The following is a 13,681-nucleotide window of genomic DNA, read 5'->3' on the forward strand; positions in this document are numbered from 1 at the left end:
CCAGGCCGCGATGTGTGTGTGTGTGTGTGTGTGTGTGTGCGTGTGTGTGTGTGTGTGCTTGTGTTGTGTAGAGGGGGCTGGAGGGTGGGTCTTTAGCGTTGCAATTATCTCAGGTCTCTCTGTGTTATTCCCACTTCTCCTGGCTCACATTAGAGACAGTAATAGCCTCTCTCCAGGCTAATCCTGGTACCGTGAAACTGGGCCGCACTCCCAGGGATCTCTAGCTAGCTAGGCACTAAGAACTCAAGGGGAAAGCTGGAGCGCTGGGGAGGTGCAGAGAGACACACTGCAATTGTACTGTAGATGTGGTAGAGTGTGACTGTCTGACTGACTGACTGACTGACAGCCATAGGGGCTACAGGGGGGCATGTCAACACCAATGTTAGATCACATAGAGAGATAAAGAACTGCACTGACGTACTAGAAATGTGCAACAACAAAGGAATAACATAGTATAGTATGTTATTGTATGTGTAAAGTATTTAAGAAAAAAATACTTTAAAGTAGTACTTAAGTATTTTTTTGGGGTATCTGTACTTTATTTTACTATTTATATTTTTGACAACTTTTACTTTTACACTACATTCCTAACGAAAAGAATATACTTTTTACGCCATACATTTTCCTTAGCACCCAAAAGTACATTTTGAATGCTTAGCAGGACTGGAAAATGTTCCAATTCTAGCACTTATCAAGAGAGCATCCCTGGTCATATTTACTGCCTCTGATCTGGCAGACACCTAAACACACATGCTTCGTTTGTAAATTATGTCTGAGTGGTGGAGTGTGTCCCTGGCTATCCGTAAATTAATTAATTAATTAAATGAAATGGTGCCGTCTGGTTTACTTAATATAAGGAATTTGAAACGATTTATAGTTTTACTTTTAATACTCAAAGCTGCAATATGTAACTTTTTGGGCTACCATACGGCTGGGTGCCGTCACGAGCGCCTGAGCGCATCTGAATTCCAAATACAGTAGTACATTTTATTCTAACCAAGGCTAATGCTGAACATAGGAATTGTCCTACATTGTTCAGTATGTATAAATTAACACTGTACGGACCCGCACCCCCCAACTGAGCCGTCTGCCAAATTGTTATCTAAATTCTCAACATTACTCACCTAAAAAACCACAGAGACCACATAAGAAAAACAGGCCGATTATTAAGACGAGGCCAATCTCTAGCTATAAATTGAGAAATGTGTGTTATAGATCTGTCATTCTCATTGAAAGCAAGTCTAAGAAGCGGTAGATCTGTTCTATGTGCGCTAATTCTATGCTTCCTGTTCTTAAGTGTCGTTTTTGCATCTTTTACTTTCAATTTTTCACACCAGCTTCAAACACCTGAAAACAATATTTTTGGTTATAGAAAATACATTTCACAGCAGTTAGGATGGTACAATGATTCTCTGCACTATATTTGCTTGTTTTATCACATAAACTGAAATTAGGCTAACTATTAGAATTTTAGCAATTATTAAATGGCAAAGTGATTTCTGCAAAGTGCACGTTAAAATATATTTAAAACCAAATACTTTTACTCAAGTAATATTTTACTGGGTGACTTTTACTTTTACTTGAGTCATTTTCTATTAAAGTATGTTTACTTTTACTCAAGTATGAAAAGTGGGTACTTTTTCCACCACTGTATGAAAGATGCACAAGATGCACAAAAGCATATTACTGTAAAATCCCAAAACAGAATCAAAGAAAACGCCTGCCTATCATCACCCATTGTCTGGTGCCTACAGTCAGTCCTGCTCTGAACTACTAGATGTTTCCACCATGTCAGTTCATCAGCTTGTTAAAACACAGCTGTTGTTGCTTTGAAGTGGATCCCTTCTACATCCACCTTCCTGTTCCACCCGGTGGCTCTGTTTCCCACGGTGTACTGGATCCCCTCTCCACACCTCCAGACAGCCCCCATCCACTACAGCCAGGGGAGGGGGTAGAGGGTAGAGGGGTAGGAGGTAGCCCCAGACCCCAAGGTGAGCGCCTTTGGGCTTGTTTTTGCACCGTCTGCCGCTCTGAGATTATTTGCCTGTCCCTGCACCGTGTACACAGAACGCACACATACCTCCCCTCTGTGCGTCTCTGTGTGTGTGTGTTTCAAGTTTTAATGTCACATGCACAAGTACAGCGAAATGCCTTTCTTGCAAACTCTAACCCCAACAATGCAGTAATCAATAACAATGTAATACTAAAAATAACAAGGTGTGTGTGTGCGTGCGCGTGTCTGCATAACACGGCATAGCTGCACGGCATGTCCCTGCTATTCCCCACTATGAGGACAACAACATTCTCATGGAGATATCATGGAGAAAGAGACAGTAGGGTCCTCCCGTTCTTTTACCACAGACTAAATAAGAATGTGGGCTTCCAGAGTCGTTCTGTAGCATAGAGGTAGGCTGTTTCAAAACAGAGCAGGCAAACACACTGAGACAGAAACGTGCCTTTGCAGGACCGCCTGAGCGCATCTGAATTCCATCTGGAAATACAGTAGTACATTCTATTCTAACCAAGGCAAATGCTGAACATAGAAATTGTCCTACATTGTTCAGTATGTATAAATCAACACTGCACGGACCCGTCCCCCCCAACTGAGCCGTCTGCCAAATTTAAATCTAAATTCTCAACATTACTCACCTAACAAACCACAGAGACCACATAAGAAATCCAGGCCGATTATTAAAAGACAAGGCCAATCTCTAGCTACAAGTTGAAGTCTCCTCAAAATAGTTTTAATCACACGGGAGTCCTCTCACCCAGCGACTGGCAAATGAGATTCAGAAGAGAGGTCAACTAGCCTCCTAACAGCTTTTCAGTAGTACCCCACAGAGCCTAAAACATCACCACCCTCCTTCTCTCCCTCCCTCTCCCTATTTCTTCCTAAAGCAGCAGAGAGCACACAGAGCATACCACCCATGGGTTCTAACTTCTTACCTTTCCAGGTACTTCTCAGAGAAGTCAACCATAGCGGTGAACATGGGCACAAGTCTTTAGGGTCCTGTGTGTAGTCCTGTGTATAGTCCTGTGTGTATAGTGTGTGTGTGTGTGTGTGCGTGTAAGAGCGTCAGAGCGCGGTGCTGAGGGCAGGGGTAATTCAGTTGTCACATTCCTCTAACCCGGAGAGGCTCTGTTGTGGCTTTATATAGTCCAGGGGCCAGGGGAGGCGGGCCCAGGGCTCACCCAATCACAAGGTGCTATTCTGAGAGGATGGAGCTGCATTCTGTCTGAGCCCGGACAGGCCTGGGTTTTATGGGGTAGTAAATGCTTTCATTTTCACAAATATATAATCACTGTTAATAGCGACTACTGTTACAACTACACCTGTTACTGCTATTACCTCTGTAACAACAAGTAGTAAACCCTCTAATACTAGACTATTACAACTGCTGCAACAACTAATACTGACCTAACCTTGTAGAACTAGCTATTACTACTACTTCAGCAATATGACAACCATCATCACTATCACAACTACTAGACATAACCGGATGTCTGTCAGTGCTGGGGGAGAGAGGTGTGTAGGAATCGTAGCCTTGGGGAAGCTTTAACATCTGGACCCTGTAGCACAGGTGATAATGAACAATGGAAGGGAATCAGAGAGGATATGGAACGCTCAGGAAAACAGCTGTACTACATCCAGACAAGCATGGGAAGGGAGAGGTGGAGAGGAGGGGAGGGGAGGAGGGAGCAGGTGAGAGAGAAGGAGAGGGGAGAGGAGGGGGAGGTGAGAAAGAGGGCGGGGTGAGGAGAGAGAGTGGCCTGTCTAGTAGCCTGTCTGGATAAAGGCCATACCTACTCAGCATTAAACTCCTGTTCCCTCTTACAAACTTTTTCTGGAATTCAATCAAATCTGCTCTTCAAAAACCTACACTTTCTGCTTCCAGAGGCTCCTAACGTGTCGGCTACAATAGACTCTCGCTATAGGCCATCCAAAAACAGGGTGTCACCACTCTGTGTCGACGTAAACTTAACACAAGCACAGTTTTACTGATCGCTCCTGCTCCCTCCCAATTTATAATCCCCTACTGGCCAGTATCTAGGACAGTCAACCGGTGCTAGCTACAACAACCACCTCAAAGCAGACACTAAAGCTATGCCACAGTCACCAGTTAGACCTTACCCAGGACCATTTATTAATACTTAGCCAATTAACAGTCCAAGCTTAATGCCCATTATAGTCTTGGATAGCAGGGTATTAAATACCAGTAAACATTGTCGCAATTGTTTTCCATTCCACAAGGAGTTATTGGTTTATTCCAACTCAGGACCGGCCGATTCTGAACGTGAGATACGAATGCACAACTCAAACATGTCCAGCAACATCAATGCACGATTTATGCAAAACATAAAGTTGCACTAGCATTGATCCCATATTGCATAGTTTTCCTCGAAACAATCTCATGTGTTGATTTTCTCCCTACGTACGTAAGTGGAGATGTGTGTTAAACATGGGCTTTAAGTGGTCTACAGACCTTACGCAAACTACGCAAATCACAAAATGGGCGGCTCCTTGTGTAACATAGTCCTACTTACATCACTGTGTTGCTATATCAACAGATTTTTGCACAGCTCCAAAATGTGACTCTAGGGAGAGTTCATTACGCTGCTGTGGGGGCAGTGTTGTGTAGGCAATGAAGCTGTTGCTTGGTTCCTTGGTCTGATCTACATAGGCTATGCATCTAAAGTAGCATTTTGCGTTGATAACCAAATATAATCTCAGCGACTGCTTAAAAAAATGAAACAAACATTAGAATCTCCCCAAAAAGGTATTTTGTTGAGAAGTAAAACAGTTTCAATGCTGGTAGCCATGTGCCTTCTCCTGATATGATGACATTCTAGTTTTAGCTGATGGGAGTGAAAACATTGAAGCAGCATGTTAAACTGGGATAATGTTGTAGGTCACATTGGCAAGTATATCAATATTTGCTAGGGCATATTATTTAATTATACATCTGATAGTTTCACACGGAGGTGTGGAAAGCTAAAGGCTAGCTAACTTGCTATGTTTTTGGTAGGCTCAAGCCAGTTAGCTACTACTAGCAAGGGAAGACAACTTTTCCTTGCTTTCACCCCAAATGAGAAGACCCAACAACAACAAAACACGGACCATGTTGTTCCAAAAAAATTGGACTCCACCCAAGCGCACACACACGGTAAATGACGGCCTTTAGGGGGTCTTTGAGACACAGGAATGTGTGATCTACTGCTTTGTATCCTAGCCTGGCCTCCTACATATGTATGGGGGGCCTCTGAGAAGACTGAAGGTTGCATAGTGTACACACTCTTTGGTGATTGGACCAGGAGGAAGAAGTTATGTAAGATGACGAGGAGATAAAGTCTGGAAAAGTTCAAGACACACACGGAGGCCCAGAGGGATGGTTGAGAGGTCTTCACCAAAGAAGAGGGGGAGGAGTGAAAGACAGAGACAGGCGGAAAAGGAGGAGCATGATTTACAAAGACAAGGCTTCAGATTTCAGAGTGAACTTTGTCTCCTGGGAAAAGAAAACAAAGGAGAGAGTGAAAGCTGATGGATGGATGAGAAAAGGAGAGAAAAATAATACCTGTTAAAGAAGAGGTAATGGGGGTCGTAGGGACAGGGGCAGTTTACAGCTACATAGTTGAGTAACTCAATAGATTGTAACTGGTTCGAATAAAGGACATTGTAGATTCATCTTGAGCAAAGAGCTTAATCAAAGTAGCATATGTAGCACACAAACTAACTGGAAACATGTAAGAGATATAAATGCAATTACCCTAAAGAAAACACTCCTGTAACCCCAACCCAACGCAATTAAATTGTAATCCAACCGTTGTACACGTCAATCCCCAGGTTCAGCAAAATCCTCCCTACTAATACTTTTGGGAAATTACTCAAAAGCCACAACCCTATTCTACGTTCCTGTAACCCGCTGTGCTGTAACTCACATATGCCTGATGGTGTAAGAGACTGCATATATTGTTTTACATGATTATTCCCCACATCTGGCGTGTCACGTTTTATCTTCCCAGAGCTCCATCTCACAGTGAATAGGCTGGGGTCTCAGCCCATAGAGAGGGCCAGATTCCTGAGATAGCATACAGAGGTACTGTATCACTGGGGGGATGGATGCAGTAGCAACACAAGCACTTAGCTACAAGGTCTTTGATGTTAGAGCTCTGGTGTGTTTCAGTGACTCTGTGTGTGTGTGTGTGTGTGTGTGTGAGTGAGTGTGTGTGTGTGTGTGTGTGTGTGTGTGTGTGTGTGTGTGTGTGTGTGTGTGTGTGTGTGTGTGTGTGTGTGTGTGTGTGTGTGTGTGTGTGTGTGTGTGTGTGTGTGTGTGTGTGTGTGTGTGTGTGTGTGGGTGTGTGTGTGTGTGTGTGTGTGTGTTTGTTCATCATTGGGCTTCTGTGTATGTGTGAATGTTAAAGGAAAATAACACTCAAAACTATATTTTGGTATTTGTTTCATTAGTCCACTGTTGATACAGTCCCAAAATGTTTTGCATGTCAGCAATCAGGTTTTCAAGATATAGAACTTTCAAAATACAGAAAGTGTCTCAGTATGATGTGTTTTGCATCATGAGGAACATTATAGTATAAACGCATCATACTGTGACACTTACTGTATTTTGAAAGTTACATATCTTGAAAACTTGGGACTGTATCAACAGTGGACAAATTAAACAAATACCAAAAGACAGTTTTTGAGTGGTATTCTCCTTTAACTAGGCATAAATATTGAGAACATAGATTGGAAAGCCTATTCCCCCTCAGGAGACAAGATTTGGCATGGGTCCTCAGATCCGAAAAAAATTATACAGCTGCACCATCGAGAGCATCCTGACTGGTTGCATCACCGCCTGGTATGGCAACTGCTTGGCCTCCGACCGCAAGGCACTACAGAGGGTAGTGCGTACGGCCCAGTACATCACTGGGGCCAAGCTTCCTGCCATCCAGGACCTCTATACCAGGCGGTGTCAGAGGAAGGCCCTCAAAATTGTCAAAGACTCCAGCCACCCTAGTCATAGACTGTTCTCTCTGCTACCGCACGGCAAGCGGTACCGGAGTGCCAAGTCTAGGTCCAAAAGACTTCTCAACAGCTTCTACCCCCAAGCCATAAGACTCCTGAACAGCTAATCATGGCTACCCGGACTATTTGCACTGCCCCCCCCACCCCCATCTTTTTACACTGCTGCTACTCTGTTAATTATTTATGCATAGTCACTTTAACTCTACCCACATGTACATATTACTTCAACTACCTCAACTAGCTGGTGCCCCCGCACATTGACTCTGCACCGGTACCCCCCTGTATATATAGCCTCCCTACTGTTATTTTATTTTACTTCTGCTCTTTTTTTCTCAACACTTTTTTGTTTTATTCTACTTTTTTATTAAAAATAAATGCATTGTTGGTTAAGGGCTGTAAGTAAACATTTCACTGTAATGTCTGCACCTGTTGTATTCGGCGCATGTGGCCAATAAAATTTGATTTGATTTGATTTGATTTGGAATTGGGTCAGTCACATTTGGCTAAATTGAGGCTAGACAGAAAAAGCTAATCGTAAAACCCTCCAAGAGTAGACAACAATAGACATCCACTCAACATGTACATATGTAGGAATTAATTTGATCAGTCTTTAGTTGCTGAGACTTTACCTGCAATGCAGGAAATGCAAATGTGTAATATATTTGAGTATTAAAAAGGCTTCTACATTTTGTAATTTCCACTTTTCAGGCTTGATGAAAAATGTATCAACCCTTACAAAAATGTCCATAAATTATAATCCACATAATAATTCAAATTTCCTGTTGCGTTTAGCGGTCTTCACCATTGTCCGTGGCCGTGGCCTGCACTACATACCAGCCAGCCAGCTCTAGCCTGGACTATTATTCGGCCAGTCTGCACTGTCTGCACAACGCGTTATCGACCCTGAACATATTGTTTTTTCTGCCGGAATCACTGAACCATTAACACCGGATTCATCGCTACTAGCTAGCTGCAACCAAATGGACGTTTTGTGGTTGGCTAATCAGCCCTGAGTTAGCCTTGAGCCAGGCCCATCTCCCGGCTATCTACCTCCTTGTCAACCGGACGGGACCTCCTAGTGTCGACACGGAGCCCCGCCGATCCAACACGACTGGTCTGCCGACGAAATCGTCTGATGTGGTAACAACAGGCTTCCCGTTACGACGTCGACCACGAAGATCCATCTGCTAGCCCCGGCCCGCTAGCACACGCTAGCCGTGGCCTCTTGCTAGCTAGTGCTGTAGCAGCCCCCGAACTACCTCCGAATTCTCCTATTGCTGTTCACTGGACCTTATGATAACTCAGCTATACAGCTGATGCCTGCTGGACTGTTCCATTTTACGGTACCGAATCCTGTTTATGTTTAGCCTCAGCCCAAACTTTGTCGCCATTACCAGCTGTTGTCTTAGCTCTCTCGAATTACACCTGTGATTGCTTTATGCCTCTCTCCCATGTCAATATGCCTTGCTTATTGCTGTTTCGCTTATTTCTTATTGTACTATTTCACTGTAGATCCCCCAGCCCAGCTAAACCTGCCTTAGATAGCTCTTTTGTCACACCCCCCATACACGCGGAGAACGACTCAATCGGTGCCTCCAGTGATGCTATCTCCTTCATCGTTACCCAGCGCTTAGGTTTACCTCCACTGTACTCCTATCCTTCCATATCCTTTTCTGTACATAATGCCCTGAATCTATTCTACAACGCCCGGAAACCTGCCCCTTTTTTTCTCTATACCCAACGCACTAGAAGACCAGTACTTAAAGCCTTTAGCCATATCCTTATTCTACTCCTCCTCTGTTCCTCTGGTGATGTAGAGGTTAACCCAGGCCCTGTAGCCCCCAGTATCACTCCTACTCCCCAGGCGTTATCATTTATTGACTTCTGTAATCGTAAAAGCCTTGGTTTCTTGCACGTTAATATCCGAAGCCTCCTTCCTAAGTTTGAGTTATTCACTGCGCTAGCACACTCCGCCAACCCTGATGTTCTAGCAGTGTCTGAATCCTGGCTTAGGAAGGCCACCAAAAATTCAGAAATGTCCATCCCCAACTACAACATTTTCCGTCTCGATAGAACTGCCAAAGGGGGTGGGGTTGCAATCTACTGTAGAGATAGCCTGCAGAGCTCTATCGTACTATCCAGGTCTGTGCCCAAACAGTTTGAGCTTCTACTGCTAAAAATCCACCTTTCCAGAAATAGGTCTCTCACTGTTGCCGCTTGCTACAGACCCCCTCAGCCCGAGCTGTGCCCTGGACACCATATGTGAACTGATTGCCCCCCATCTATCCTCAGAGTTCGTACTGCTTGGTGACCTAAACTGGGATATGCTTAACACCCTGGCCAACCTACAATCTAAACTAGATGCCCTCAATCTCACACAAATTATCAACGAACCTACCAGGTACAACCCTAAATCTGTAAACATGGGCACCCTCATAGATATCATCCTGACAAATGTACCCTCTAAATACACCTCAGCTGTCTTCAACCAGGATCTCAGCGATCACTGCTTTATTGCCTGCGTCCGTAATGGGTCCGCGATCAAACGACCACCCCTCATCACTGTCAAACGCTCCCTAAAACACTTTAGCAAGCAGGCCTTTCTAATTGACCTGGCACGGGTATCCTGGATGGATATTGACCTCATTCCGTCAGTAGAGGATGCCTGGTTGTTCTTTAAAAGTGCTTTCCTCTCAATCTTAAATAAGCATGCCCCATTCAAAAAATTAAGAATTAAGAACAGATATAGCCCCTGGTTCTCCTCAGACTTGACTACCCTTGACCAGCACAAAAACATCCTGTGGCGTACTGCATTAGCATCGAACAGCCCCCGCGATATGCAACTTTTTAGGGAAGTCAGGAACCAATATACACAATCAGTTAGGAAAGCAAAGGCTAGCTTTTTCAAACAGGAATTTGCATCCTGTAGCACTAACTCCAAAAAGTTTTGGGACACTGTAAAGCCCATGGAAAATAAGAGCACCTCCTCCCAACTGCCCACTGCACTGAGGCTAGGAAACACTGTCACCACCGATAAATCTACAATAATCGAGAATTTCAACAAGCATTTTGCTACGGCTGGCCATGCTTTCCACCTGGCTACCACTACCCCGGCCACCAGCTCTGCACCCTCCGCTGCAACTTGCCCATGCCCCCCCCCCCCCCCCCCCGCTTCTCCTTCACACAAATTCAGACAGCTGATGTTCTGAAAGAGCTAAAAAATCTGGACCCCTACAAATCAGCTGGGCTAGACAATCTGGACCCTTTCTTTCTAAAATTAGCCGCCAAAATTGTCACAACCCCTATTACTAGCCTGTTCAACCTCTCTTTCGTAACGTCTGAGATCCCCAGAGATTGGAAAGCTGCCGCGGTCATCCCCCTCTTCAAAGGAGGTGACACTCTAGATCCTAACTGTTATAGACCTATATCCATCCTGCCCTGCCTTTCGAAAAGTATTTGAAAGCCAAGTTAACAAACAGATCACCGACCATTTCGAATCCCACCGTACCTTCTCCGCTATGCAATCCGGTTTCCGAGCTGGTCATGGGTGCACCTCAGCCACGTTCAAGGTCCTAAACGATATTATAAACGTGATCGATAAAAGACAGTACTGCGCAGCCATCTTCATCGACCTGGCCAAGGCTTTCGACTCTGTCAACCACCGCATTCTTATTGGCAGACTAAATAGCCTTGGTTTCTCTAATGACTGCCTCGCCTGGTTCACTAACTACTTCTCAGATAGAGTTTAATATGTCAAATCGGAGGGCCTGTTGTCTGGACCTCTGGCCGTCTCTATGGGCGTGCCACAGGGTTCAATTCTCGGGCCGACTCAATTCTCTGTGTATATCAATGATGTCGCTCTTGCTGCTGGTGACGCTCGGATCCACCTCTATGTGGACGACACCATTTTGTATACATCTGGCCCTTCATTGGACACTGTGTTAACAAACCTCCAAACGAGCTTCAATGCCATACAACACTCCTTCCGTAGCCTCCAACTGCTCTTAAACACTAGTAAAACTAAATGCATGCTCTTCAATTGAACGCTGCTTGCACCAGCCCACCCGACTAGAATCACTACTCTCGGCGGGTCTTACCTAGAGTATGTGGACAACTACAAATACCTAGGTGTCTGGTTAGACTGTAAACTCTCCTTCCAGACTCACATTAAGCATCTCCAATCAAAAGTTAGATCTAGAATCGGCTTCCTATTTCGCAACAAAGCCTCCTTCACTCATGCTGCCAAACATGCCCTCGTAAAACTGACTATCCTACCGATCCTTGACTTCGGCGATGTAATTTACAAAATAGCCTCCAACACCCTACTCAGCAAATTGGATGTAGGCTATCACAGTGCCATCCGTTTTGTCACCAAAGCCCCATAAACTACCCACCATTGTGACCTGTACGCTCTTGTTGGCTGGCCCTCACTACATATTCGTCACCAAACCCACTGGCTCCAGGTCATCTATAAATCACTGCTAGGCAAATCCCCGTTTTATCTTAGCTCACTGGTCACCATAGCAACACCCACCCGTAGTCTGCGCTCCAGCAGGTATATCTCACTGGTCATCCCCAAAGCCAACACCTCCTTTGGCCGCCATTCCTTCCAGTTCTCTGCTGCCAATGACTGGAACGAACTGCAAAAATCTCTGAAGCTGGAGACTCTTATCTCCCTCACTAACTTTAAGCGTCAGTTGTCAGAGCAGCTTACCGATCACTGCACCTGTACACAGCCTTTCTGAAATTAGCCCACCCAACTACCTCATCCCCATATTGTTATTTATTTTGCTAATTTGCACCCCAGTATCTCTATTTGCACATCATCTTTTGCACATCTATCATTCCAGTATTATATGAAATTGTAAATATTTTGCACTATGGCCTATTTATTACCTTACCTCCATAACTTACTACATTCGCACACACTGTATATATATTTTCTGTTGTATTTTTGACTTTATGTTTTGTTTACCCCATATGTAACTCTGTGTTGTTGTTTTTATCGCACTGCTTTGCTTTATCTTGGCCAGGTCGCAGTTGTAAATGAGAACTTGTTCTCAACTGGCTTACCTGGTTAAATAAAGGTGAAATAAAAAAAATAAAATAAATTGCTGCAGGATTATTTTCCTGCTATAGCAAACTGGCTCAAATTAAGATCCTACATCTGTAGACTCACTTCAGAGGAAGTGTGACATTGAGACAACACTTAAGGACTTGGGAACAGACACCTTAGTCACACACACACACACACACACACCTCGCACGTACGCAAACTCACTCACTTACTCACCCACAGGAGGTGTGGTACATCCCTCTCAACACCTCCACATTTACATTCTCAGACCTTCAGCTGTATAAACAGACTATCCAGGGGCGGGAGATACCATTGTGAGGGGGGAGGGGGGTCATGACAGGTAAACCACCACATGACCTAGGGACGTCACCTTTATCTGAATGTAAACTCTTTAAAAAATGTGTCAAGTAGTGACTAATATCATTAGCATCTAAACTGAAAATACATTACATTGTATTTACTTAATTATTATGCTTAAAATGTGGCTTTTGACGCTTCTGATTTCAATTTTCATCACCTGTTGATTTGCTGAGTAGCTATCAGCTATCAGGCTGTGCAGCCATTTTAAAAGGACATTGTCCTCTGGGTGTGAATTCTCCTTTCATCTCCATGAGAAAGTGTGAAGAAGGCTAAATCAACAGCTGATGAATCACTGAGGCGATAACGTCACAGGAATCCCCCTCAACACACACATTTGACAACACACATATACACACCATCTTACACCTAATTCAAAACAGGCCATTAGCTATTTTAATGAGAATGCTTTGTCTAAAATTGTATTACCTGTGTGACATTGCTACATACAAGGATAGATCATGACATTAGACATTTTAATAAAACAACAGTTTTATGACAGTTTTTATGAGTGCCACCCATAAGAAAGACATACTGGTAGCCTACACACTTTTCACTTGTTATTGTCAGTCAATCAAAGCAGCACTACCACCAGAGGCTCCATGTGTAGCAAGTGAAGTGGTAGATTTCTAATCAATGCACAATGGAATTACAATTACAGAATTAAGTTGGCTGAATGAGAAGGAGTAGGCTACAATGGTCTCCCAACAGGTAGGCTGTTTTAATATGAACAAAAGCCTAGCTGTGCTGAAACAACAGAGTGCACCGCCTCTCCTGAGTCCCGACTCACCATTGAGGTTGAAAAAAAAAATAGTTTTCTTTAAAACACTTGTATTTCGACTAGTCGGATAGATATAGATGATATTATTCAAATTGTGAAATAATTTCAAATGCCCATCCCTAGATCTGACACCTCTGTTAAAAGTCTATGGGAGAGTGAATGGCAAGTCTGGGCTTGTGGCTTCAGCCATGTTTGATAGCCATGAGGCAATAGCATTAAGGCTAATGACATTGACATGAGGTGACACTGTACTGTATGCAGGAGGGTAATCCGTGTACAGTATAAGAAAAACAATGATTGGGTTTCGCCACACTACCTAGACAATGAACAAAAAACTATTTGTCTTTGGATTATAAAGGTTAGCATAATATTGTATTTAGAGTTTGATTAATAAAAGGCACAGTCATGAATGGGAAACAAAATAATCCCCCATTTTTGGGACATG

The 13,681-nt window shown here is 43.8% G+C and overlaps 1 protein-coding gene across 4 annotated transcripts in view; it reads right to left on the reverse strand.

The window, feature by feature from the left end:
• The window catches only part of rgs3a (regulator of G protein signaling 3a), a gene marked incomplete at its 5' end in the record, with an annotated part of 320,527 nt that overhangs the window by 10,490 nt on the left and 296,356 nt on the right, over positions 1–13,681 (reverse strand). The window contains one exon of one of the 4 annotated variants that reach the window (XM_084159874.1): positions 2,947–3,122. The exons of the other annotated variants lie outside the window; for them this stretch is intronic. Within the exon in view, the coding sequence (XP_084016000.1) occupies positions 2,947–2,990 (44 nt within the window). Of the gene's footprint in view, positions 1–2,946; positions 3,123–13,681 lie in introns of those variants that run through there. 4 annotated transcript variants of the gene reach the window in all.

This window comes from Coregonus lavaretus (assembly GCF_964263955.1).
Source record: "Coregonus lavaretus genome assembly, chromosome: 4".
Lineage (NCBI taxonomy): Eukaryota > Metazoa > Chordata > Actinopteri > Salmoniformes > Salmonidae > Coregonus > Coregonus lavaretus.